Here is a 27,905-nt window from a genome sequence, read left to right on the forward strand (position 1 = left end):
TCCATCCATCCATCCATCCATCCAAACAGTTTGTCTTATTTTAGAGTCTTATTTACTCAGATTAAAAAGATGAATTGTATTATCTTTTCTTTGCATATGTACCAAAACTACAAAGCAAACAAATCTTAAACTTAATTTCAATAATAAACCTTAATTTGTGAAGTAAAAGTATAAAATGTTCCTCATAATCTGATGGTGTGTCGACTCTTACCATCTTGTCCACTTGTCCACTCAGCTTTAGTTTCCACTGATCTCTTCTTAGCTCCTTTAGCCATCAGATAATTCACTAGAATGGTCTCCATCATGCTGATGGCAATTAGAAAGAAGATCACACCGCAGAAAACCCCTGTGAAAAACACAAGAAACCGCCCAGTTTTGTTACAAGATCATTCTCCAAATAGTTCTTTACATACACATACCTTACCAGGATTTTTTAAATTTAATTTTACTGTAAATTACTGGCAACACTGTCGCCATAAAATATTGAAATCATTTTGCTGAAGAACAGAGATATGAAAAGTTCCAAAAATAAATAACCAAAAGTTCAAATCATGGGGATGATATCATGTCATCATCACACCAAAAACACCTGATCAATTTCCTCTTGACTTTTTCTTGCCATAACAAATGTGTTTTATAAATTCACAGTTACAGTAGCCAGATAGAAACTAATTGCAAAAAACAAAAAAAACAAAAAAAAAACAAGGGACAAGAGACTAACTAAAGCAAATACTGATCTCCATCATGGTGACTACAAACTTTATTATATTCAATAAAACATCAACAACTAAATATATGTTAATTCTCAACAAGAACTCTTGTACATGTCTGAAAGAAATAATCATTTTATAATGAGTTCGTGTTTCTCTTTTTTCTGGTCTTGTTTCTCTGTCTTTCTCTTTTTTTTTTTTTTTCTTTTTTTTTTTGACGTCTACCGAAATATGAGAATTAACAGGTTTAGATGTTGATGTTTTATTGAAGTTTTGCCAGACTAAAAGTGGTTATTTGTTATTAACAGATTTTATTCATCAACAATATTTTCTTGCAACAGAATTAGGAATTTTAAATAGAATGTAGAAAAAAATCTGGTAACACTTTACGGTAAGGGTACATGAATTATCATGAATTCATGTATAAATTCATGCATGAAATATGCATTAATTCATGCATTAATATCTCATGAATCATCAGGAACTAACACGAGTTCAACGTTTTTCATTCATGACTTCATGGATGAACAACACCTTAATTAAAACATTAACTAAGATGAGTACATCATCATGAATTATGATTTATTACGCATGATCATGATGTTTTCTTTGTTCATACAAAAAAATTGGTCTTTACCACCCATTGTGGATAAAGCTATGGTTATGGTACATGAATCATCATGAATTCATGCATAAAAAAGTATTAATTCATGCATGCAAGACTACTCTTCGAATTATTAAAGGAATGTACAAAAATCCACATTATCTAATGCATGCATACAGGCTAGAAAGTATATCAATTAATGTGAGAACTTTTTTTCTGAATTATGATCTGAGTTATCCAGCATGTTCATGTCTTCTTCATAGCCTGCAGGTAAATGGACAGACCCCAAAATTGGCCAATCACAGCACATAACATACGAATTCTGTTGGCGTTCAAATACTAGTCATCATTAACTAAGCATTATTTATCAATGATTTCATCATGTGTGTGGCCCCTCAACTAAAGTGGTGACTTTGGTGCTTTGAAACACTGATGAACAATGTGTTTTCATTATGATTTGAGTTATCCAGCATGTTCATGTCTTCTTCATAGCCTGCAGGTAAATGGACAGACCCCCAAATTGGCCAATCACAGCACATAACATACGAATTCTTTTGGCATTCAAATACAGTAGTCATCATTAACTAAGCATTATTTATCAATGACTTCATCATGTGTGTGGCCCCTCAACTAAAGTGGTGACTTGGTGCTTTGAAACACTGATGAACAATGTGGCATAACTGTGAAATGACATGAATATGAGCATGAAAGTTCAAGTCTTTGCAAACAATGTACTGTGGACACAAATGGACTTTGATCTTAACTGTACTGCTTTATTCTTAAACGGTATAAACCAGTTAAAAACCATAAAGCTGTTTTAAAAAAAAGTTTCACAAACAGCTTGATCTCTATTTGGGTAAAGAGTCACCTTTTAACGTATAAAGCAACTGATGTGACTCCTCCATATCATGAAATTGTAAAACAGCTTTATGGTTTTGTAAAGAGTCTTCAGATATACAGGCACTTAAAATAAAGTTCATGGTGTATACTGAATTCCTTCTCAGCTCTTTCCAGCTGTTGATTTAACTGGTTTATACCGTTTGGTTTCAGAATAAAGCAGTAAAGTTACATAACATTATTACGATTTTACAGCTAAAAAACGTACGTTAAACTATTTGCGAATATTTCATATCATAAAGATATCTGTATAATTTCCCTTTTACCATTTTATAGATTATAAATGTACGATCCCTTAACCCTAACTCCACACCTAAACATACCCATTTTATAGATAATATTAAAAGGATAAAACGTAATGAACAGATATGTGTAGGGAAATGGCAGCTTTATTAACAATGTAGCATTAAAAGATAGTTTGAGCCACTAATCCTACCCCTACCCCTAAACCTAACCATTTCTTAAAACTACGTAACTATAAATTAAAACAACAGACAGACAATCACAATCATTTATTTATTGAGAAAATGTCAAAACCGGTACCAAAAGTCGTTCACATGACGATGTGTCGCAGTCCTCTCTGGCAGTAACGTTATATTATAGTTATGTATGAGGTAACGTTACAGAGCAGAATTTAAGTTATTAATCCATGAAAATGTTAATCCGGTTTCGGTTTGCTGTTCGCTCTGTGAAGGCGCGCGCGCTTCTCCATTTCAAATGTAGTACACAACTTAAACACGGCATGTCGCAATCTGTGACGAAGCATGCGAGAGCCAATGAGCGTTTGATATCACTGCCGTAAAACATGTCGTAACGCTTCGGGCGCAATTTTTGAATTTGAATTCACCACGAGCGCGGGATGCCGGGATTTGACGTTGACGGTCTCTGCTGAGAAATGGAGATGAAGATCACTGGATAAAGGGCTGCATTTGGATCTGTTTCTTGCAAACAACGTATGGATTCTAAAGATTTGGATCACATTAAGCTAATAAAATTGATTTCTTTTGTGAATTTATGTTGTGTTTTAGTGTATTATGTGTCAAAATATTAATGCCACGATTTTAATATGCATAAGTTAAATAGGAATACGCCTAAATTTGTAGTCGTTGTTTGTATAAGTTGTTTATAAGTAAATAAATTACGTTTTTGTGCTGTCCACTGTCAGTATTATACGTTTCTGTGTGTATAAAACATAAATAAATGTACCTATGGTAGAACTTTACGTAAAAATACACACGTATTCTCATGAGATCACGTTGCAAGTTAAGATCGAAGTCCATTTCTGTCCACAGTACATTGTTTGCAAAGGCTTGAACTTTCATGTTCATATTCATGTCATTTCACAGTTATGCCACATTGTTCATCAGTGTTTCAAAGCACCAAGTCACCACTTTAGTTGAGGGGCCACACACACGATGAAGTCACTGATAAATAATGCTTAGTTAATGATGACTACTGTATTTGAATGCCAAAAGAATTCGTACGTTATGTGCTGTGATTGGCCAATTTTGGGGTCTGTCCATTTACCTGCAGGCTATGAAGAAGACATGAACATGCTGGATAACTCAGATCATAATGAAAACACATTGTTCATCAGTGTTTCAAAGCACCAAGTCACCACTTTAGTTGAGGGGCCACACACATGATGAAGTCATTGATAAATAATGCTTACACTGTTAGACCTTACCGGGTTTTTTTACAGTAAAATACTGGCAACACTGTTGCCAGTAATTTACTGTAATCTACAGTATGTTACTGTAAAAATGCACTAAAACTCGAGTTAACTAATTTCACTTGCAGAAACCGACTGTCTTAAATTAACCAACTGTCATTTAAAAGTATTAACTAAAATTTATAATGCATTAATAAAGTGAGCAAAGTATTACTGTGAACTTATTTCATTTGAAACCACAAAAAAATTTTGGTAAATAAAGAGATTTCCACTTGACCAGCAACTACACAGTCACCGCCTGTTAAATAAAGCAACATGCAGCAAATCATCAATGTTTCTAGATCTTCTCCTGGACTGAAGCACAGGCTCTACTCTTCTGCACAACGGTGACCCAAAAAAACAAGATTTTACAGTAAACTACTGGCAACAGTGTTGCCAGTATAAACCTGTTTTATAACTTACAGTTTATTACTGTTAAAACACATTTTGTGGGTGTGTCTTTTTATCTTACACTGTTAACCCTTTCAACCACAGGGAAATCCACACTACAAAGAGTAAAAGTAACACTGACGCAGTGTTGCAGTGAGATAATTAAGGGAATATGTAAGTGATTGTTGAGCATTAGTGATGAACACCTGCTGTTAGAACAGAAAATAGAGAAACACAAGAACTACAACTGACTTCCAGCCATTACACATTATTACACTTATTATTAACCAGTATGACTTTATTTCTGTCATACATCTACAGAAGTTGTTGTTGAGATGTTTAATTGAAAATGTTTGGTTTGAAGTTACCATTATAGAGATCAGTGTTTGCTTTAGTTGGGATGCTGATGCTAAAACATTAGTGTTTCTTTTGCTGCTTGAGCTGTTTTTTTGTGCAAGTCACACTTGTGCACACACACAATTTATGAATGATTGCGGTTATGTTGATTATGGTGATAAAATCATCATATTGCCTGTTCATTCACAAAGGAATTCATTCCTACTCATTCAGAGTTTTATCCTCGATCAAAAGTGTTACATTACCACCACTGTGAAACCACAGCAATAAATTACAATTACTTATTTTTTTAACACATCATGCATAAACCAAAAATTAACAGAGCTATGCTGTCTTAAAGAAACACAGAGATATCACAATTTAGCACATGAATCTCAACAATGGTGGCAATATTTTTTTTATTATTCATGCAGCAGTGAATGCTGGGAGTTTTATACTATCCTGGAACCCAGCATGCATTGCGACATGAAACTTTTGATTGTCACCATTGTTGAGATTCATATACTGATTGTTGATGTCTGTGTGTGTCTGAGTCAAACAGGAGTTAACATGTTTTAATGCTCTATATGGTTACGATATTGTTCAGGCGACCTGATTACAGAAATGTTGATTTCATGTTGTAGATTCACAATTAAATATGCTAAATATGAAATACCCATAAATTCAAAGAATATATACAGGAAGGATCTGAAAATCAGACATGTCCAGGATGATTGTTAAACAATCACAAAAGCCTAAAATAACTAATCATCTTCCTCTTGACTTTTTCTTGCCATAACAATTGTGCTTTATAAACTCACCATTACAGCAGCCAGAGAGAGATGGTAATGGTAAGCAGTCAAGGGACAAGAGACCAACTAAAGCAAATACTAATCTCCATCATGGTGACAACTAACTTTATTATTAACTCAATCTTTGTAAATTCTCAACAAGAACTTTTGTACATGTATGAAAGAAATAATGTTAAACTGGTTTGTAAACTGGTTTCACACTCAGTGTAGCTGGAAGTCAGTTGTAGTTTCTGTGTTTCTCTTTTTCCTGTTCTTGTTTCTCTGTCCTTCAGTGATTCTGCTTATCAGGTGTTCATCAGTGTCTCAATTCACTCACTTCTTTACATTCAAGTGGACTATATTAGTGAACTAATGTAGGGAATAGTGATTGAGGATATAGGGTGTGATTGGGAAAACAGCCTCTGAGTGTCGATTTTGAGCACTGTTAATTCACAGTATATTCCTGTAGGCTAGTTTTATTTTCTACGGTATATTACTGTTTTAATGGAAAATGGTATGATATTGTCAGAATTTGGCCTTTTTTTACAGCAAGGGTTAACAGTGTAGTTAATGATGACTACTGTATTTGAACGCCAACAGAATTCGTATGTTATGTGCTGTGATTGGCCAATTTTGGGGTCTGTCCATTTACCTGCAGGCTATGAAGAAGACATGAACATACTGGATAACTCAGATCATAATTCAGAAAAAAAGTTCTCACATTAATTGATATACTGTTCTAGCCTGCACTGTTAGACCTTACCGGGTTTTTTTACAGTAAAATACTGGCAACACTGTTGCCAGTAAAATACTGTTAATTGTACAGTTCTTTACTGTAATCTAGTTTGTTTCTGTAAAAATGCACTAAATTCTAATTCAAGTTAACTAATTACACTTGCAGAAACCGACTGCCTTAAATTGACCAACTGTCATTTAAATGTATTAACTAAAATGTATAATGCATTAATAATGTGAGCAAAGTATTACTGTGAACTTCTTTCATTTGAGACCACTAAAAAACTTTTGAACATAAAGATATTTCCACTGGACCAGCAACTACACAGTCACCGCCTGTTAAATAAAGCAACACACAGCAAATCATCATTATTTGTAGATCTTCTTCTGGACTGAAGCACAGGCTCTACTCTTCTGCACAATGGTGACCCAAAAAATTATTTTTACAGTAAACTACTGGCAACAGTGTTGCCAGTATAAAACAGTTTTATAACTTACAGTTTATTACTGTTAAAATACATTTTGTGGGTGTGACTTTTTATCTTACACTGTTAACCCTTTCAACCCCACAGGAAAATCCACACTACAACGAGTAAAAGTAACATTGAGACAGTGTTGCAGTGAGATAATTAAGTGAATATGTAAGTGATTGTTGAGCATTAGTGATGAACACCTGCTGTTAGAACAGAATCACTGAAGAAAAGAGAAACACAAGAACAGAAAATAGAGAAACACAATAACTACGACTGACTTCCAGTCATTACACATTATTACACTTATTATTAACCAGTATGACTTTATTTCTGTCATACATCTACAGAAGTTGTTATTAAGATGTTTAATTGAAAATGTTTGTTTGAAGTTACCATTATAGAGATCAGTGCTTGCTTTAGTTGGGATGCAGATGCTAAAACATTAATTTTTCTTTTGCTGCTTGAGCTGTGTTTTTGCAAGTCACACTTGTGCACACATACAGTTTATGAATGATTGCGGTTGTAATGCTTATGGTGACAAATTCATCATATTGCCGGTTCATTCACTAAGGAATTAATTCTTATTCATTCAGAGTTTTATCCTCAATCAAAAGTGTTACATCAGCACCACTGTGAAACTACTCATTTTTTTTAACACATCATGCATAAACCAAAAAAAAAGCTACACTAAGTTTTAGAAACACAGAGATATCACAATTTAGCACATTAATCTCAACAATGGTGGCAATATTTTTTCTTTTTTTTTAAATTCATGCAGCAGTGCATGCTGGGAGTTTTATATTATCCTGGAACCCAGCATGCATTGCGACATGAAACTTTTCACCATTGTTGAGATTCATATGCTGATTGTTGATATCTGTGTGTGTCTGAGCCAAGCAGGAATAAAATAAAATTGAATGCACTATATGATTGTATTTTTCAGAAGACCTGATTACAGAAATATTGATTTCATTTTGTAGATACACAGATTTATGCTAAATATGACACACCCATAATTTCAATGAATATATACAGGAAAAATCTGAAAATCAGATAATCCAAGATGACTGTGACATCATCACAAAAGAATAAAAACACCTGATCATCTTCCTCTTGACTCTTTCTTGCCATAACAAATGTGTTTTATAAACTCACTGTTATAGCAGTCAGAGAGAGATGAATGGTAAGAAGTCAAGAGACAAGAGACCAACTAAAGCAAATACTGATCTCCATCATGGTGACAACAAACTTTATTATTAACTAAATCTCTGTTAATTCTCAACAAGAACTTTTGTACATGTATGAAAGAAATAATTGTAAACTGGTTTGTAAACTGGTTTCACACTCAGTGTTGCTGGAAGTCAATTGTAGTTTTTGTGTTTCTCTTTTTTCTGTTCTTGTTTCTCTGTCCTTCAGTGATTCTGCTTATCAGGTGTTCATTAGTTTCTCAATTCACTCACTTCTTTTCATTCACTCTGTCAAGTGGACTATATTGGTGAACTAATGTAGGGAATAGTGAATGAGGGTATAGGGTGTGATTGGGAAAACAGCCTCTGAGTGTCGATTTTGAGCGCTGTTAATTCACAGTATATTCCTGTAGGCTATTTTTGTTTTCTACGGTATATTACTGTTTTAATGGAAAATGGTATGATACTGTCTGAATTACGCCTTTTTTTACAGCAAGGGCTAACAGTGTGTATGCATGCATTAGATAATGTGGATTTTTATACATTCCTTTAATAATTCGAAGCAGTCTTGCATGCATGAATTAATACTTTTTTATGCATGAATTCATGATGATTCATGTACCATAACCATAGCTTTATCCACAATGGGTGGTAAAGACCAATTTTTTGTGTGAACAAAGAAAACATCATGATCATGCGTAATAAATCATAATTCATGATGACGTACTCATCTTAGTTAATGTTTTAATTAAGGTGTTGTTCATCCATGAAGTCATGAATGAAAAACGTTGAACTCGTGTTAGTTCCTGATGATTCATGAGATATTAATGCATGAATGAATGCATATTTCATGCATGAATTTATACATGAATTCATGATAATTCATGTACCCTTACCGTAAAGTGTTACCAAAAATCTTTAAAAAAAACTACGTCATTAACTTAATTGTTTGGCTAAGTAAGACTGAAATCAAGAGTATTGTTTTAAAAAAGTTTGGCAAAAACAATGGGATAAGGAGAAGAAAGGTTAATGGTTTTGGAATTCAAAGGAAAGTGGGAGAGATGAGAAGTACAGGGAAAACAGGAGAGATGAGATAATAATATCAAGGATGAGATTTATACGTTCAAGACTAAATAGTACACTTTATAAAATGGGTAAACATGATACGGGAAGGTGTGAATTTTGTGGACAAGAAGAAACTGTGCACTGTTAACCCTTGCTGTAAAAAAAAGGCCAAATTCTGACAATATCATACCATTTTCCCTTAAAACAGTAATATACCATAGAAAACAAAAGTAGCCTACAGGAATATACTGTGAATTAACAGCGCTCAAAGTCGACATTTAGAGGCTGTTTTCCCAATCACACCCTATACCCTCATTCACTATTCCCTACATTAGTTCACTAATATAGTCCACTTGACAGAGTGAATGAAAATAAGTGAGTGAATTGAGACACTGATGAACACCTGATAAGCAGAATCACTGAAGGACAGAGAAACAAGAACAGAAAAAAGAGAAACACAAAAACTACAACTGACTTCCAGCCACACTGAGTGTGAAACCAGTTTACAAACCAGTTTAACATTATTTCTTTCATACATGTACAAAAGTTCTTGTTGAGAATTAACAGAGATATAGTTAAGTTTGTTGTCACCATGATGGAGATCAGTATTTGCTTTAGTTGGTCTCTTGTCCCTTGACTACTTACCATTCATCTCTCTCTGACTGCTATAACAGTGAGTTTATAAAACACATTTGTTATGGCAAGAAAAAGCCAAGAGGAAGATGATCAGGTGTTTTTGGCTTTTGTGATAATGTCACAATCATCCTGGACATGTCTGATTCTCTGATCTTTTCTGTATTTATTCTTTGAATTTATGGGTATTTCATATTTAGCATATAGCTGTAAATCTACAACATAAAATCAATACTTCTGTAATAAGGTTTTCTGAAGAATATTGTAATCATATAGTGCATTAAATAACTCCTGCTTGTCTCAGACACACACAGACATCAACAATCAGCACATGAATCTCAACAATGGTGACAATCAAAAGTTTCATGTCGCAATGCATGCTGGGTTCCAGAATAATATAAAACTCCCAGCATGCACTGCTGCATGAATAAAAAAATATATATTGCCACCATTGTTGAGATTCATGTGCTAAATTGTGATATCTCTGTGTTTCTAAAAGACAGTGTAGCTCTGTTTCTCTGGTTATGCATGATGTGTTAAAAAAAATGAATCATTGTAAATTATTGTTGTGGTTTCACAGCAGTGGTAATGTAACCCTTTTAATTGAGGATGAATTCCTTAGTGAATGAACAGGCAATATGATGATTTTGTCATCATAATCATTATAACCACAATCATTCATAAACTGTGTGTGTGCACAAGTGTGACTTGCAAAAACACAGCTGAAGCAGCAAAAGAAAAACTAATGTTTTAGCATCAGCATCCCAACTAAAGCAAGCACTGATCTCTATAATGGTAACTTCAAACAAACATTTTCAATTAAACATCTTAATAACAACTTCTGTAGATGTTTGAAATAAAGTCATACTGGTTAATAATAAGTGTAATAATGTGTAATGGCTGGAAGTCAGTTGTAGGTCTTGTGTTTCTCTATTTTCTGTTCTAACAGCAGGTGTTCATCACTAATGCTCAACAATCACTTACATATTCTCTTAATTATCTCACTGCAACACTGTCTCAATGTTACTTTTACTCTTTGTGGTGTGGATTTCCCTGTGGGGTTGAAAGGGTTAACAGTGTAAGATAAAAAGACACACCCACAAAATGTATTTTAACAGTAATAAACTGTAAGTTAAAAAACAGGTATATACTGGCAACACTGTTGCCAGTAGTTTACTGTAAAATGTATTTTTTGGGTCTCCGTTGTGCAGAAGAGTAGAGCCTGTGCTTCAGTCCAGGAGAAGATCTACAAACATTGATGATTTGCTGCATGTTGCTTTATTTAACAGGCAGTGACTGTGTAGTTGCTGGTCCAGTGGAAATTTCTTTATTTACAAAAGTTTTGTTGTGGTTTCAAATGAAAGATGTTCACACTAATACTTTGCTCACGTTATTAATGCATTATAAATTTTAGTTAATACATTTAAATGAAAGTTGGTCAATTTAAGGCAGTCGGTTTCTGCAAGTGAAATTAGTTAACTCGAGTTTTAGTGCATTTTTACAGTAAAGAACTGGCAACAGTGTTGCCAGTATTTTACTGTAAAAAAACCCGGTAAGGTCTAACAGTGTGGAACATGTTATGTTATACTGTCAGACATACGAGGCTGAAAGGATACTAATGCAAAATCTAGCAAAAATAAAAATGCAATTTATACTAGGAGATATTTTACTAAATAGCGCGGGAAATGAATGTTATAGTTTTATTTTTCAGTATTTAAAAATTGATAATTTATGGGAAAGGATATACAGTTTGATTTAATTTTGATCCACACTCCATATATATCGTGAGATTGTTATGCGCATCTCGTCAGTAAAGCCGGTTCCTTGATTAGTAGTAAATCACCATCACCTGCTTTCAGATGGAGCGGCATTTACTACAAAGAGCCGTAGTTAACTGACAAGCTGAGCCATATCGCATTAATATCACGGACGTATCGCCAGCGATAATTAATACGATATGGCTCAGCTTGTAAGTTAACTATGGCTCGTTGTACACAGCAAAAACTCCAGTGTTAAATTAACACTCCTGGGAGTGTATGAGTCCACACTCAAGAGTGTTTAAGTTAATGATATAATTAAGTGATTAATTTAGTGATGATTGAACATTATTGAAGACACCTGATGTTAACAAGCAGAATCACTGAAGGAGAAAATCACAAATTGTAAGTTACCGTTATGACGATCAATGGTTGCTTTAGATGGACTCTTGACCCATATATTATTAACTTTAGATTTTGTTTGTCTGTTGTTTCTGAATTATAATCACCAGTTGAACAAAGAAAAAAGTGATCTGATGGTGTTGGTTATATTATGACAATCATCATTTGAACTTGATCACTGAACTCATTAAAATCCTTCTTTCTGACTTCGATTTATGTTGTTGGTTAGTGAATCTGCTTAAATGCCCAGCATTTTTGATATAATATAAAGGATTTCTTAAAATTTGTAAAAAAAAAAAAAATCTTTCTTTTAGGCACACACAGACATCAAGATTCAGTCTATGCATCTCAACAATGGTGAGGAGCAGAATATTCAATTAGGAAAAGTAAATTACATAGACAATTCAGATCATAATTTATTCATACCGCAATGCATGATGGGAGCCATTAATGAGTTGTGATTGGTGGCAGCCACTGCAACATGCTTTATTATTGTCACCATTGTTGAGATTCACAGGCTGATTATTGATGTCTGTGTTTTAAATGAATTTATTTGAATGTCTTTTGATCAGAACAATGTTTATTAAATATTTAGAATTATAAGTAAAATACTGATAATCATAGGCTGAAGATTCACTAAACTGCTGCTAACAAGTTAAACCAAACTATCTCAATAAGTTTCCTTTTTCAGATCACAGCATGATTATGTCAAAACATAACCAACACTATAAGATAACATTTTACTTTGTTCATTTAACTGTTATAAATCAATAACAGCAGACAAACAACAGTAAATATTAAAGTAAACATATAATGGTCTAGAGCCCAACTAAAGCAAACACCCATCACCTTAATGGTAACTTACAATTTGTGATTTTCTCCTTCAGTGATTCTGCTTGTTAACATCAGGTGTCTTCAATAATGCTCAATCATCACTAAATTAATCACTTAATTATCTCCTCAGCCCTAAATGCCGCTCCATCTGAAAGCAGGTGATGGCGATTTACTACTAATCAAGGAACCGGCTTTACTGACGAGATGCGCATAACAATCTCACGATATATATCGCACAGCCCTACACTCCATACCCATCGGTGACGGTAATACATATCGTTGTTCGTCATCCGCAAATAAAATTTCAAAAAGAAGAAGAAGAGTAACTTTAAAGAACTGAAAGTCAGGATGAGGTTTATCTTGTGCTCTGTTTCCCTCTGTTTGACAGGAGGCGTCAACTTTAAATTAATTTGAGGAGGATTTGCAACTGTTCTGCTTTAAATCCTTAAATTCTCAACTATACTTCCTTTTTAGGAATACTGTAGGTCTCAATCCTTTTTGTTTGATTGTTGTGACTTCATCTGAGATTCAGTTACTGAATTGTATTACTTTGTACTAAAAATGAAGTAATATTAAATAATCAGGTCAATGTTAGACTCACCAATCAGAGGGATTTCTGTCCCTGTAGAGGGCAGTGTGTTGTTGATAATCAGCAGCATCACAGAAATAGACAGCAGTAAAGTCACTTTGAAGCTCACTTTGTCTGATGCATTTGAGTCAACGAAGAAGGAGATCAAATCCAGCACAAGGAAGAAAAATACTGGTATTATAATGTTGATGACATATAGTACAGGTCTCCTTTTTATGGTGATCTACGAGAGAGAGAGAGAGAGAGAGAGAGAGAGAGAGAGAGAGAGAGAGAGAGAGAGAGAGAGAGAGAGAGAGAGAGAGAGAGAGACATTAGCATCACGATGGACTTTAACACTAAGAGAATTATGAATTAAATACATAAATTAAATAGGGGTGCGCCATGTACCAGTTTAAAAGAAAAACCAGTTGGTCTTACAAGTAATAATTAAATATAAGAGAGATTTCTAATCATAATTGTTACTAGTAAGATTTTAATTATAGAGCTAATGTGAAATAAAACATTTGGTGATATATTAATTTTGTTATAATGCCTATCCCTATATATTCATTTCCTTTAAATTTTAATGCCAATAAAGATCTGTGTGTGATAAAATTTTTCATTTTACGATAAAATTTCATTTGTTAACATTAATTATTGTATTAACTAACATGAACTATGGCGACAACATCCATTAGTCAAAAGTCTTGTGGACACATATTTAGTATGTGTTTTGTGGCCTTATTTCAGTAACTTTCATTTTTATTTTTTTCAATAACCATGCATAAACATTATTCTCTCAAAAATACAAACATGTACATACATGTTGCTCACATATTATGGTAGCATTGTTTGTGCTAAATAGAGTGTAATGACATGTGCCATTAATATGTTAATAAGCAACTGAAAAAAGCACAAATGTCAGGGCATGTCAAAACATCTCAAGGACTCCAAAAACACCTTAGACCCCAGAGGGTTAAACCGTCTTTTTGCAGTTTACAGACACTATTCCAAATCGCGATTAGATCAAAGCACTTAAGAATAAAGAACATACTATTCACAATCCTCAGCTGGATCCGTTGCTCCTCGAAATGAAACTAAACCAGCACTTCTGAGGTAAATTTTCCAGGATTATTATTACGATAGTAGCCTATTATTCACACAGCATCGCAAGACGATGTAAAATACATGAATCTGATAAAACTTGATGTGTTTTATTGAGCTGATGTGGATGTTCACATGTTTGCATGGATTGCCTCAGATCATTTGCGTTTGAATAGTGTGTGCTCTCCGTTGGCATGTTCACATTAGCAGATAATGAGTTTCCAAGAAAACGAGTGACATCTCTCTCTTTTCATACACTGTAAAATGTAATACGTTGACTTTACTTAGAAAAGGTGAGGAAACCGATTGCCTTAAAATTTCCAAGTAAAGTAGTGTATTAATGTTGTTAATCAAGTATACTCAAGCACTCTTGAATCAAAATCATTAGTTGTGTTAACTTCTCATTAGAGTTCACATTACTAGGAAAATATCAGGAAACCGATTGCTCTAAAAAAAGCAAGTAAAGTGAAATAGGAATAGTATGTGGTACTGACAAATGCTTAGTTAGTATAGTTCACTTACACAAGAGTTCTAGTAACTAAAAAATAACTGTAGAGAGTACTTGATAATTTACTTTAAATGAAATGTATTTGTCACCATGGTTGTGTTTTGCATGCTGAATGATGAAGTCTGTGTGAGTCAAGCATGATCAATTACAAGATTTTCACAAATATAGAGGGATTATATAAACCCAATTAACTGTTTCAGAAGGTGTTTAGGCATAAACAGTAAAATTATAAAAGATCACTAATTGACACGAGTTACATACACCATTCATATTTTCTCTCACACACAAATATGTATATACACTCTAAAAAATGCTGGGTTGTTTTTTAACCCAGAATGCTGGGTCAAGTCTGTTGGGTAATTTTGTTGGGTTATTTTATCACATTTAAAACACCTTTGGGTAGTTTTAATTTTCCAGTTTTTGGGTTAAACCTGCTGGGTCGCAACGCTGGGTTGTTTCACGAGCTTCCCGCCTTGGAGATGTTTAAATTCGCTCCAGCTGTCATTTTGAGAGGACAAAGGGGCAAAGCAGCTGGGTGCAACTGTTTTAAGGTAAGTTTATATAATGTTTTATTTTATTTTTTCTTAATAATTAGTTTGAATTAGCACAATTATAACTTTTTTCGCACCAATAATTCTTAAATTTATATAGTCAGACTAAGATTGGTGATGCAACTTACGACAAACGGCTATACATAGTCATTTTAATGTGAGACGACAGATTAATACAGTTAATGATTCTGTATCACACGGAATTATGAAATATGTGAATATCTGTGAAAACAGAGGAAAGAGTCGTTTCTGTCACTGACAAGCGAATTGAACAAAGTGAGTCGAGTCACTCAAAACAAAACAATTGAGTAATATGACTCGCTGCCCTTAGGTAAAACGCCTGCAATTGTCCTTACCGACATGTAAAATACATAAAAAGTAGCCTACGTAAATGTCGTGGGACCGCAGGTATAAAATAAACTACCATCCGGTTCAAATAAACCGGTTCACACTTGCAAGTTTGAAACAAAATGATTCCCGGAAATGAATCGACTTATCAGCACCGCGAACACTTTCAAAGTGCGTGCGTGCTTACATCAGTGCCGTGGGTTGGACCAGTGAGGTGATTTGGTGTAGTACAAAAAGTATTTTTTACATAGGCTACATAAATTCGTTTTTGGTAAGTGATGTAATTTAAAATTTCGTTTTTTTTTCCTAGTTAGAAAACCATATGGATATGAACTCTTCTCTTCGAGTGGCAGTTACCCAGTCTTATCGACAAGTTTAACGGTAAGTTCATGTTTATTATACACTTTTGCTGCTTTTACATCTATAATTGACTGCCTGTGATAATCAACTCAACCTCGCGAAACTTAACGCATATAAATTTGATCCGTGCTTAAATATAGGTAGCTCACAAGGCTGCCAACTTCTGAATTTAGCATACCTAAGCTTGTGGTTCGATTACGATCTTGATTCATTGTCGATTCATTTGGATAAATATCAGTAGCTACATGTTAATTTTTTAAAGTAAAAAATTACTTAAAGGGGCCCTACTATTCTTTTTGATTTTTTCAACTTTAGTTAGTGTGTTGTGTTGCTGTTTGCATAAAAAAAGATCTGTAAGGTTACAAAAATCAGTCACTCCAAAGTGAGATAGCCTATTTTATGTAACAAAATTTTAAGGATTGCAATTAATTTAGAAAAATTGAATCAGTCTTTGGAAAATATTCCACAAGGTGATGTTTGTTGTTTTAAATCTTCAATACAACATAAAAGGCAAGGTATTTAGTATCATTATTGCATATTTATTTTTTATGTCTGTAGCTTATTGCACAAACTTTAGTATATTTGTTGTAGCTGGTCCTGTTTCTGAGATGTTATGTCTCTTTTCTGCAGAGAATAGAGGTGATTTTGCTCTTTTGGTCCTTCCCCTTCTTCCTGCCACAGTGTATTGGTCAGAAGGTAAATCGGCCATCTATTGACGAAGCTAGAAAGGCTTTCATTGATCTTCAACTAGTGAGTATAAAACCGCATAACTGCTATTTAAATTGCATTGTAACCTGACTGGAACTGCCTGTGCATTACGCAAGGGATCCTGTACATCCAGCCAGTTGATATTGCAGAATAAACTTCAACAGGGTAATCAACACAAAGTGGAGGGATCTCGTATCACCCTGAAGGAGTTTATTTTGTGATGAAAACTGGATGTACATTACCACAAAACAATTCCTGTTAAGCAACTTTGATCCTAGACAAAAAAACAAGATCAAACAAGACATAATGTAAAGCATACCACTTATTATATGGCTTTTCGCCAAATAAAAATATTGATTGTTGAAATCATGATAAACTCCATTTCATGATAAACTTCACACAGTTATTGAACTGAATTGAATCAACACTGAACTGACTTCAACTGAATAATGAAACCGTTGCCATTTAAACAATCTGTATTGTTGTGTTTATTTTCTTTTATAGGTCGGAACGAACATGGTGTAGTTTCTAAACCGGGCAGAGTCTACATAACCCGTGTCTAAGAGTCGTCTTCTTCTTCGGAGTCAAAAAAAAAGTAAATTTCACTGTGTACATACTGTAAAATAGGCCTACAATTTTGCACATCTGTGAATTTCACTTTAATTTCCTAAGAATTAAATGGTATAAATTACATTGTTCAAAACTAATTTTCTTTCTTTCTTAACTGTATTTGACTTTATTTAACTATACTTGTGTACATTTTTGCATATTTTAAAAATGATTTTGCATTTGCTGACTTTAAAATGAATTGTCTGTTGATTTCACTGCGTATTTAGACCGTTACACATGTAATAGTTAAACGTATAAATGTCATTGTTCAGAACTAATCTTCTTTCTTTCTTTAATTGTATTTGACTATTTAATACTTGATGTATTTTTAAATGATTTTGCATTTGCTGAATTTAAAATATAATTGTCAATGTCACTGTATTTAAACCGTTAAACATGTAATAGTTTTAGAACTAATCTTTATTTATTTATTAAAGCTGACAATATTGAACTACTTTGATGTCAGCACTAAATGATTTTTGCATTTAAATTTAATGTGCAGTTTGTTGTCATTGTTGCCAATTTTAACACATTTGTGAATGTCAGTTGACAAGCATTAAAAATTATTTTAACAGTCTAAACATGTTCTTCATTGTTTCTTAATTCAAAGTTTTACAGTAAAGCACAGGTGAAATTATAAGAAAAAGAAAAATAACCCAGCAAAAATAACCCAGAATAGCAAATCCATTAATGGTAAAAAAATTACTACATCTTGGGTTTCTAGACAACCCAGCCTGCTGGGTTAAAATGTCACTGGGTTAATTTAACCCAGCATGTGTTCTGTCCAATATTTACCCAGCACTGGGTTGCCAATTGGGTTGTTTTTAACCCAGCCAATTTTAGAGTGTATATACATAATATAAATATATATATATATATATATATATATATATATATATATATATATATATATATATATATATATATATGTGTGTGTGTGTGTGTGTGTGTGTGTGTGTATAGTATTACTTCTCTTTCTTTGACACTAAACAACTGATTTATTGTTGCATCACTGCATCTATAGAAAGAGAATCATAATAAAGAAAATATAGTTCCAAGTGCCCAACCAAAGGGATCACTAATCGCCATAATGGTGACTAAAAATATTTTAGGAAAATCAAAATCAATTTATGAAGTCAACTTATGTTATGTTCTTACAAATTTTTCAGTTGTATTGACAATTCAACATTCAAGATTACTTTGGGAAATGAGAGAATGCAAACAAAGACAAATAACTGCAGAAGTGGAGGAAATGAGTGAAAGGTCCATTAAGAATTTCCCTGCCTCAAAAACCACACTCAAACCAATCAATTAATCTTAACTTGGGTTTTCTGAGTAAATAAAACATAGTATGTGAATAGTACAGATTACTAGATTTTTACAATTAAGTTAAGACATTAAGTAAAGTTAACTAAAAAGTTTTAGTAAGAACCACTGTTGGATTTTACAGTGTACAGATTACATAAACAGAGAATATTTTTGTTTTGAATGAGATAATTTAATAGTAGACACTTAAATGATTATAACCCCGATAGCAACATTGTTTCGGCCCAGATCCGGCCCACATCTGGCACTTGTGGAATACTGATCTGGCCCACAAACCATTAGTTGTGCACTTAACTCTTTTTATATCTTTTGTCCTTTTTGGCCGCTGTGACAGTGTGTTTGTTAAACACATTTGCAGCAGCAAAAGAAACTAAAGTAAAATGAGATCAGGTGATGATGGCTTTATAATTGTCGTGAAATAACCTGTTTCACTGATGTCTTTGTCACAATTTAACAATTGTGTTGATCCATTAATATTTTCACATCACAAACCCTGTGTTACTGCAGCATGAGATGTAGCAATGTTATAACATTGTAATATGACACACACAGACATCAATAATTAGCTTATGAATCTCAACAATGGTGACAATCAAAAGCCATGAATGAGTTTTGATTGGTGGTACCCAGAATGCAATACAACATGCTTTATAATTGTCACCATTGTTGAGATTCACAGGCTGATTCTTGATGTCTATGTGTCTAAATGAAAAAGAATTAAAAACCTTTTGTTTCAGAAAAAAAGTTCAAGAAATCCATTGAATTATATTAAAAACGCTAAAAAAAGATATTATGCTATGCAAGAACAGTGCTGTAGTAATCAGTAAAGTAAACCTGACTCAGAGATTAGGCTCTATATGAGTTCCCTTTAGTGTTTCTTTTAACCTTTCCTTTCCTTTTCTCACCACTCTGAGAGTGTGGATTACATAAACACTGAGCAGAGTAATTTAACACTGGGGATTGTGCTGTGTACATAGAATTTACATGTTGACTTTGAACATTAAATAACAGATAAAATAATATATACTATAATGTATTTGGTGTATAATTTATATAATTGTATGTTTTCAATTGTATAATTGAAAACAAACAAAAAACAAATAATAAAATGGTTAATTTAGAAGATATTTGATACCACTGCCTTTTTAAGTTTAAAAATATAATAATTACAAATTTACATTTATTACACATATTTTTCACAAACTCATGAACTAGTTGTTTTTGTTTTGTAAAATAATTGTATTTATATATTCAATATTGGTTTACATTCCATATCCAGTGCGCTGTACCTTATAGATCAGCTGATTAATTTTACGCCGTTCAAGATCATCATCAGTGGTATGATTACTGGTATGTATATTGATGAGATCCCACTCTCCCTGGCTCTGAAAGATCTCCTTTGACTTGCTAGTAATATGATTTTCATCAAATTTATCAGAAGACAAGATATTTATTTTAATCTCCTGATCTGTGGGAACAAACATGAATATTTGATTATTTTATAAGTCAAATAGTTTAGAAGAATAAACCATGTTATCTTGTGTTTGTTTGTCTAAACTGATTCATATATTTCAGATGTACCTGAATACGCTGTAGACTGAAGTGTTATAGTGCAGTTCTGGGTGTCGAAGGGAAACCTGTAGAGATTCATCTTACAGGCCGTGGTCAGAGATAAAACATCAGTTGAGACTGTAAAGCCGGAAGAGAGCAACTGCACATATGGAGACTCCTTTGTTCCAAAATCTGTCTTGATGCTAAATGGATCAAATATAAATTAGCCAACGCATTCTCATCCTAGGGCGTCATATACTGACGCTTTTGACATTTCGTCTACATCGAACGCACATGGCACCCTTTAGCGTCAATATGACACGCACAGAGCTTTGTTCGGTTATGGGTAGGTTTAGGTCTGGGGTAGGGTTAGGGTTAGACCGCTAGGAGGCGCCTTCTGGCCCATATCTATCTGCGTCTCATATTGACGCTAAAGGGTGCCATGTGCGTTGGATTTAGACGAAATGTCAAAAGCGTCAGTATATGACGCCTTGGGATGAGAACGGGCTGAAATTAGCACTAATTATTATGATACAGACATGATGATTGGAGACAGCAATTATTCAAATCAAATGTAAATGCAAAAGTAATTGCCACATAGCAACATTGTTTTGGCCCAGATCTGGCCCACATCTGGCACATGTGGAAAGATGATCTGGCCCACATGTAGCAGGGAATGACGGCCCTTGGGCGGGCCGCTCCTGTTTGTCAGATCTGGGCCACAAGCAGGCCATAGCAATGCCACATGTCAGCCAAGAGCAAAGAAATAAACCAGAACTGGACCTTATCTGAGCCACAAAACCTGTGTATATTAAATATGAAGTCATCTCAGCCTTATTAAGCCTGTTAACAAGCAGAATCACTGAAGGAAAGAATATAACAGAAAAAGAGACTTACATTTACATATTTGGCAGACGCTTTTAGCCAAAACAACTTACTTTGCATTTCAACATACACATTTTCATTCTTATCAATTCTTGCTTTCCCTGAGAATTGAACCCATGACCTTTGTTTGAGCTACACTGATCTGGCTGATCCTGTCTTGATATAATGACAGACTGACTTTATTTCTGTCAGACGGCAACAGAAATTCTTATTTCTAAATTATGACAATTTTTGATGTAAAAATCATACTAACATTATAAGCGCATCCCATGAAACATTATGAAATTATAAAATAATCCAGTTCATGACTCCTTTAAATCAATGTTAATGTGTCAATGTTAACTGCATTGATTCAACATCCATTTCACACCTGCAAATAATGTTGAATTATTATTATTTATTTTTATGATTACATGCTGCGTTTTTGGTCTCAAATTATAGCTTTTTATTTCTAACAATTTTTCATTTTTAGAATTTCTGTCATAATATGGTTATTTTCCAAGCTATACAGGGTAATATTGAAAGCACATCCACAGTTGCATCTAAATGATGAACATTTTAGAGAGCTTGTTTTTTAAAAGTTGAAAATAGGGTAACATTTCTTAAATTGGTGTTGGCGTTTAAAATAATAAAGAAAAGGGTTCCAAGGTACCTGATATATTAGAATGTACATGTGAATAAAGTGCATAGTCATTCCACAAGAGGAAGTAGCACTGACATCTATCCTTATAGATTTAAGAGTTTAATAGGGATGAATTTCTTTCTATATACTAGTGCTATAACCTGGAACAATTTACCTTGTTGTATAAAGCAGATAAAACTCGAACATGTTTTTAAAGTTTAAAAAAATGGCTTTTTTTATCATTAATTTAAAAGTGTTGTAGAGTGAGATGCTGAACTTGATGGGGGTTTCCCCTCATATATGATCTGTTCTTACATTTTGTAAACTTAGAGGACCACAATGGAAATAATCCTTGGGCTTTTTTGTGTATATTATTCACAACAGTTTCCTTGAGATGAGGTATGATCCCTATTTGTGCTTAATTTTTTTTTTAACATTGTCAAATAAAGAAAACAAAATGTCCCACTACTAACACAACAGAGATTTAATACAAAATTCTGTATAATGAAGAAAAAAAATTAAATAAAGATTTTAAATTACTGTTTCACTTAGAATCAAGAATCAGTGCGCAATAACAATGGCATGCTTTAAGTTTTATTCCGTCCTGGAAACCAGCATACATAGCGACATGAACTGTTGGATTTTCACCATTGTTGAGATTCATATGATGATTGTTTATATCTGTCTGAGTCAATCAGGAGATTAAAATGTTTTAATTTCAGTATTCTTCAGAATAACTGATTATAAAAACATTGCTTCATATCATGCTGTAGAATCACAGATATATGATTCAACAGCATATTATATATGTAAAAACACAGATATTAATTTTAAACATCCTTAAATTCATATCTTAGTATAAGATCAGAAATAAGTTACAACAGTCAGCTGTCATAATAACAATTTTTTCAAATTCAAGGGTCAAGAGACCAACTAAAGCAAACACTGATCCCTATAATGGTGACTACAAACTTTATTATTTTCAATAAAACATCAAACACTAAATATCTGTTAATTCTCAACAAGTACTTTTGTACATGTATGAAAGAAATCATGTTAAACTAGTTTGTAAAGTTAGTTTCTCCTTTTTTCTGTTCTTGTTTCTCTGTCCTTCAGTGATTCTGGTTATCAGGTGTTCATAATTCACTCTATTCTTTTCATTCACTCAGTCAAGTGGACTATATTAGTGAACTAATGTAGGGACTAGTGAATGAGGGTATATGGTGTGACTTTGAACACAGCCTCTGAGTGTCGACTTTGAGCGCTGTTAATTCACATTATATTCCAGGCTATTTTCTCGAAAACAACAAATATTACCCAGAATGCATTGTTTTCTACAGTATATTACTGTTTTAATGGAAAATGGTATGATACTGTCAGAATTTTACCTTTTTTTACAGCAAGGGTTAACAGTGTATAAACAAAGCCTTTAAATCCTTAATTTTTTTTTGTTTTATACCTTTCCATTATGCCAATATCTGGAGTCCAAAACATATCTTTGGGTGCTGCAAATGTTTTAATTTTACAAAAATCACTTGAGTTCCACTTCATTTTCAAATTTGGCCACACCTGGAAAGTTAAATGAAGTTCAGAATAATTATAAGACAGATAATGTATGCTTGAAAATTAAATAAAACCTCTGATCATGTTACAATATTCTGTAAATTGAGTAAAACTTTGTGAAATAAGAATGAAATAGGTTTATAAAACACTTACAGTTATCATTTTGACCTGTGTTGTGAGACTCTGGGCTTTTTCATCCTGTAGATAAAAAGATTTGTTGAGAGATGATACTACAACTACTTGACATCCCATGATGACTTAAATGAGAAGATAAATCATGCTGGACTCATACCACATTGGTGATGGAGGTCACATATATGTCCACATAAGTGTTTGCAGGGTGGTAGGCATAGTGGTGGTTATATTTGTAGTTGTTCATCAGTGGCCACATTCTGTCATTCTGAGTGGTATTGTCTTCTAAGCCGAGATGTTTCCAAAGGTTAATTTTAGCGTCACCGTATTGTGTTGAATTGCAGGTTGTAGCATCTGACATCCGCCCTGTGTGTATGAAACATTCAGAAACACAGAGAATATGTTTTACAAGCACGCATGAAAGAGAAGTTCATGTTTAAACATTTATCCTTCTTCATTTCATACTCTTGTCAGACATACACAAACACACGGAAAATCAAACGTTGACTATTGCTCAGACTCTGCAAATCACTAACTTTACAGAATAACTGGGCTGATGTGTAAAACTATACTCAGGCTTGCGCTCGCCACATAACCATACTAGCCTAAATAAAATATAACTCAGGGCTCGACATTAAGCCTTTTCATGTGCTTGTCCTCCGAACAAGTAAATCGGTCATTCACTTTTTTGTGTGTGTTATTCTAAAGCAATATTCTCATCAGTCAGCTTTGACATATTTAAATCTGCATATTTATGATATTTTCACCTTTATAAAGAGCGTTTTCCCTAATCGTTTTAAATATATGCTTCATCTTTCATTTTAAATTCTAAAATTTGATCAGTAAATTTAATTATAATAATAAGACACTATATGGCTGTTACCAATCAAATTAAATAATTTACAGTGAAAAATTATTATTTAGAGATTGTTTTAAATATTTTTTGAAAATACAAATATGAAATATTGGAAAGAATGATACTTTTAAACACAACCTAAACCACCAATAGGAGGTAAAGCATTTTAATGAGTGAGTCATTGAGCCATTTATACAAATGTTTCGTTCAAACGACTGATTCGTTCAGGAATGAGCCAGTTGTTTAATGGGTCATTGAATCTTTAACTTAACCGATTTGTTCAAAACGCTGAATCTGCTGTGGACAAGCACTGAAAGAAAGAGAAATAAGAATACAAACTACAGCTTTCTTCAGCCACAGCCTTAGATGAACTGAAGATAAAAGACATTAACTCTCTCAAGATCTGATTAAACAACTCCACAAACTGCATTACCAGCTTCTCTTATTACTAACCAGACTGACTTTATTTCTGTCAGATGGCTACAGAAGGTCTTATTGAGAATTAACAGAGGTTTAGATTATGTTTGTTTCAAATGTTTAGTTTGAGGTCACCATCATGGAGATTGGTGTTTGCTTTAGTTTGGCTCTTGACCCTTGTTTTTCTTTAAGTTGGTGTTTTATCAATAATTGCAGGTGTTTATGGAGAACATTTCTACATTGATAAAGCAGATCAACATATCTGTTTTAATGACAGACAAATTACTGTTTTTTTTTTTTAAATGATGACGAGAAATTATAGCATTATTGATCAATTTAAAACTCAACAAATGTGTAAAAGATAATTTGTATCAACATTGTTTCAGATGTTGCATGTTGATTTCTGTGACACTGTCCTTGTTTACTTTCTGTATAAATCATATTTTGAGTCATTTACACACTCACAGACATAAAAAAATCAGCACATGAAACACAATAATGGTGACATTCTTCATGCCAGCGTACAAAACACATTCATTGCTCACAGCATGCATTGCGGCATGACAAAATTATGCATATTAATTATTTTTTGATTGTCACCATTGTTGAGGTTTGTATGACGAGTGTTGATGTCTAAGTGTATAATTTTTAACTTTCAAATAATTTTGGACAAACTTAATTTTTTTCAGTTTTACAAATTATTTTTTGAGTTTATTACTTTAATCACAAATAATGTTAAAATTCCAATTATAATCAAAAAAGATACAGTAAAAGCAATCGTTTGCTTAATTGCTTAACCATTCTAATTGCAGTCCTTTCTTATTAAAACAAACTTGTTGATCTGCTTTATCAAAGCAGAAATGTTCTACATAAACACCAGCGATTACTGATAAAACACCAGCTTAAAGAAAAGCAAGGGTCAAGAGCCCAACTAAAGCAAACACTGATCTCCATGATGGTGAGGTGACCTCAGTGAGGCAACAAGTCAGCAGCCTAAGTTTTGGGATGCAGCCAATGTCTTCTTTTTATCTTCAGTTGATTTCATCTAAGGAAACATTTACACGACGATATGCTTAAAATCGAGTTGTTTTTCCTTTGAGTTTTCCGCGTACAGACGACACCATTCTGCTGCCAGGCTGTTAGATGGCGATGAAACACTATAGACTGAACACATAATGTGCATGTGCACGACGTCATCGTCTTCAGAGATTCACATTTTGTTGTTTACACGGAGACCGTTTTCAAAAGTTTGCGTTTTCAGGCACCCAAAACGCCGTTGTCATGTAAATGAACAGCCAAAACGCATAAAACGTTTTTAGTCGAAAACGGTGTTGTGTAAACAGCCCCTAAGGCAGTGGCTGGAAGTCAGATGCAGTTCTTGTGTTTCTCTTTCCTTCAGTGATTCTGCTTGTTAACATCAGGTGTCTTCACTAATACTCAATCATCACTTAATGAATCACTTAATCATGAATCATCGCGTGCATATGGTGACGCAAAAGTGTGTGAAATTCGATGTAGTATGCACTCCAGGCGGCTAGCTGGCAATGTGAAGCACTGCCACACAGCAACACCAAGTCCGCGCGTCTAGCAGACTTTTGCGTTTTTACCCTTTAGACGAGAATGCGACAGTGGAGCGTTTTTAAGATTTCCACTCTGGAGGGTGGTTTCACTTTTTTGCGTTTTTTTTAGCCCCAAAAACGCCGTCGCCGTCTCAACGAAAGGCACATCTGATAATTTTTTTTTTACGTTTTCACCTGCGAGCGTTCTCGTGTAAACAGGGCCTTAGTGTGGACTCATATCAGAACTGAGCAGTGTTTTCAGTAGGAATTTTACAGTTCTCTTATTGTAATATGCTACTCTAGTAATTCTGTGAACCTATTTCATTTGAGTGATGTGGTCCAGAAAAAAGACTTATGGCAAAAAGCGTATCCTGTTTGTTTGTTTGTTTGTTTGTTTGTTTGTTTGTTTGTTTTTCCTTTATTTTACAAGAATTGTCTTCTCTCTTGGATTTAATGTTGCCAGAAGCTTTCAACTACCATACTTTCATGATTAACTGATCAAAATTGTATAGAAATGGATTCACCTTTGTTTCATGAAATAGCATTTTCAAGTTGATTTTAGTAAGCAAGTTTTCTAGTTATTTTATTTAATAATTATGAGTTAAGTGCTTATAATAAATATGTATCTATTGATTTTTTTAGTGAACCAGTATTACATAAGTGTCAAGAGCCCAGCTAAAGCAGACACTGATCACCATAATGGCGACATCACATGACACAATAAATCATCAGCATCTAAAGATATTTTAATCGTCATAAGAACTGCTGAAGGCGTATAACAGAAATAAAGTAAAGGTTTCTACAGTTTTGTAGTATACTGCAACCGCTAAGTGTCATTTTTGTATTACAAGTGTTGTGTTCTTACCTGTAAAGGAAGTTGAGGAAGATGTCTCAAGCGGGAGGAATGGGGTGTTTATGTCTGATGCTGTAAATGCTGCAAACAGAAAAAAAAAATAGATGGGGGGCAGTGTTGGAGGTAACTTATTACAAGTAGCTTGAGTTACGTAATCAGATTACTTTTTCAAGTAACTGGTCAAGTAACGCATTACTTTTACAATTCACAACAACATATCTGAGTTACTTTTTCAAACAAGTAACGCAAGTTTTATTCACTGACAGCTCTTTTGTCACAATGTTGAAACAAATCGAGGTGCAGAGGCGTTGTGTTTAAACATGATGGTTACTGTAGTTCTACACAGCAAAATCCCCTGAGTTAAAGGGCACCTATTATGCCCCTTTTCACAAGATGTAAAAAAAAAAGTCTCTGATGTCCTCCAGAGTGTGTACGTTAAGGTTTAGTTCAAAATACCCAACAGATCATTTTTTACAGCAAGTTTAAATTATCATTTTATGGGGCTGAGAAAAACGCGCCGCTTTAGAGTGTATCCCTTTAAATGCACACACGCACACACGCACACACACACACACACACACACATACACACACACACACACACACAAAATATAGCACAAGTTGGGTGTGCCTTTGTAACTATGGCCAGGGGGTATGTGGGATAGGGAACACTCAATTTTTATTAAGGAAATATATTTTTTCCACACTTTTTGGACTGAGCCTGTTTCTTTTTTTTCTTTTTTTTTTGCTCACAACCTCTCCACATTTAGAGAAAATTTGTTCAGATTTTTTTATACAAACTTGAAACAGCTATTGTATGCTACTGATAGCTACACAGTAAATTCCCCAGTGTTAAATTAA

At 33.7% G+C, this 27,905-nt stretch overlaps 2 protein-coding genes across 2 annotated transcripts in view; both read right to left on the minus strand.

Annotated features, from left to right (window-relative positions):
* Positions 1 to 27,905, minus strand: part of LOC307171758 (5-hydroxytryptamine receptor 3A-like) — a gene marked incomplete at its 3' end in the record, with an annotated part of 430,256 nt that overhangs the window by 15,146 nt on the left and 387,205 nt on the right. The window lies entirely within an intron of this gene.
* LOC307166353 (5-hydroxytryptamine receptor 3A-like) lies at positions 183 to 27,138 on the minus strand (the record flags this gene model as incomplete). The annotated part of the gene is made up of 8 exons (XM_079884657.1): positions 27,058 to 27,138; positions 23,521 to 23,726; positions 23,382 to 23,426; positions 23,125 to 23,234; positions 20,189 to 20,361; positions 13,317 to 13,337; positions 13,127 to 13,228; positions 183 to 346 (listed from the first exon to the last, which is right to left on the minus strand). Exons 2-8 carry the CDS (start codon positions 23,719 to 23,721, stop codon positions 183 to 185), a joined length of 816 nt encoding a protein of 271 aa, XP_079740783.1. The 5' UTR covers positions 23,722 to 23,726; positions 27,058 to 27,138.

This window comes from Squalius cephalus (genome assembly GCF_949319135.1).
Source record: "Squalius cephalus genome assembly, chromosome: 1".
Taxonomy (NCBI): Eukaryota; Metazoa; Chordata; class Actinopteri; order Cypriniformes; family Leuciscidae; genus Squalius; species Squalius cephalus.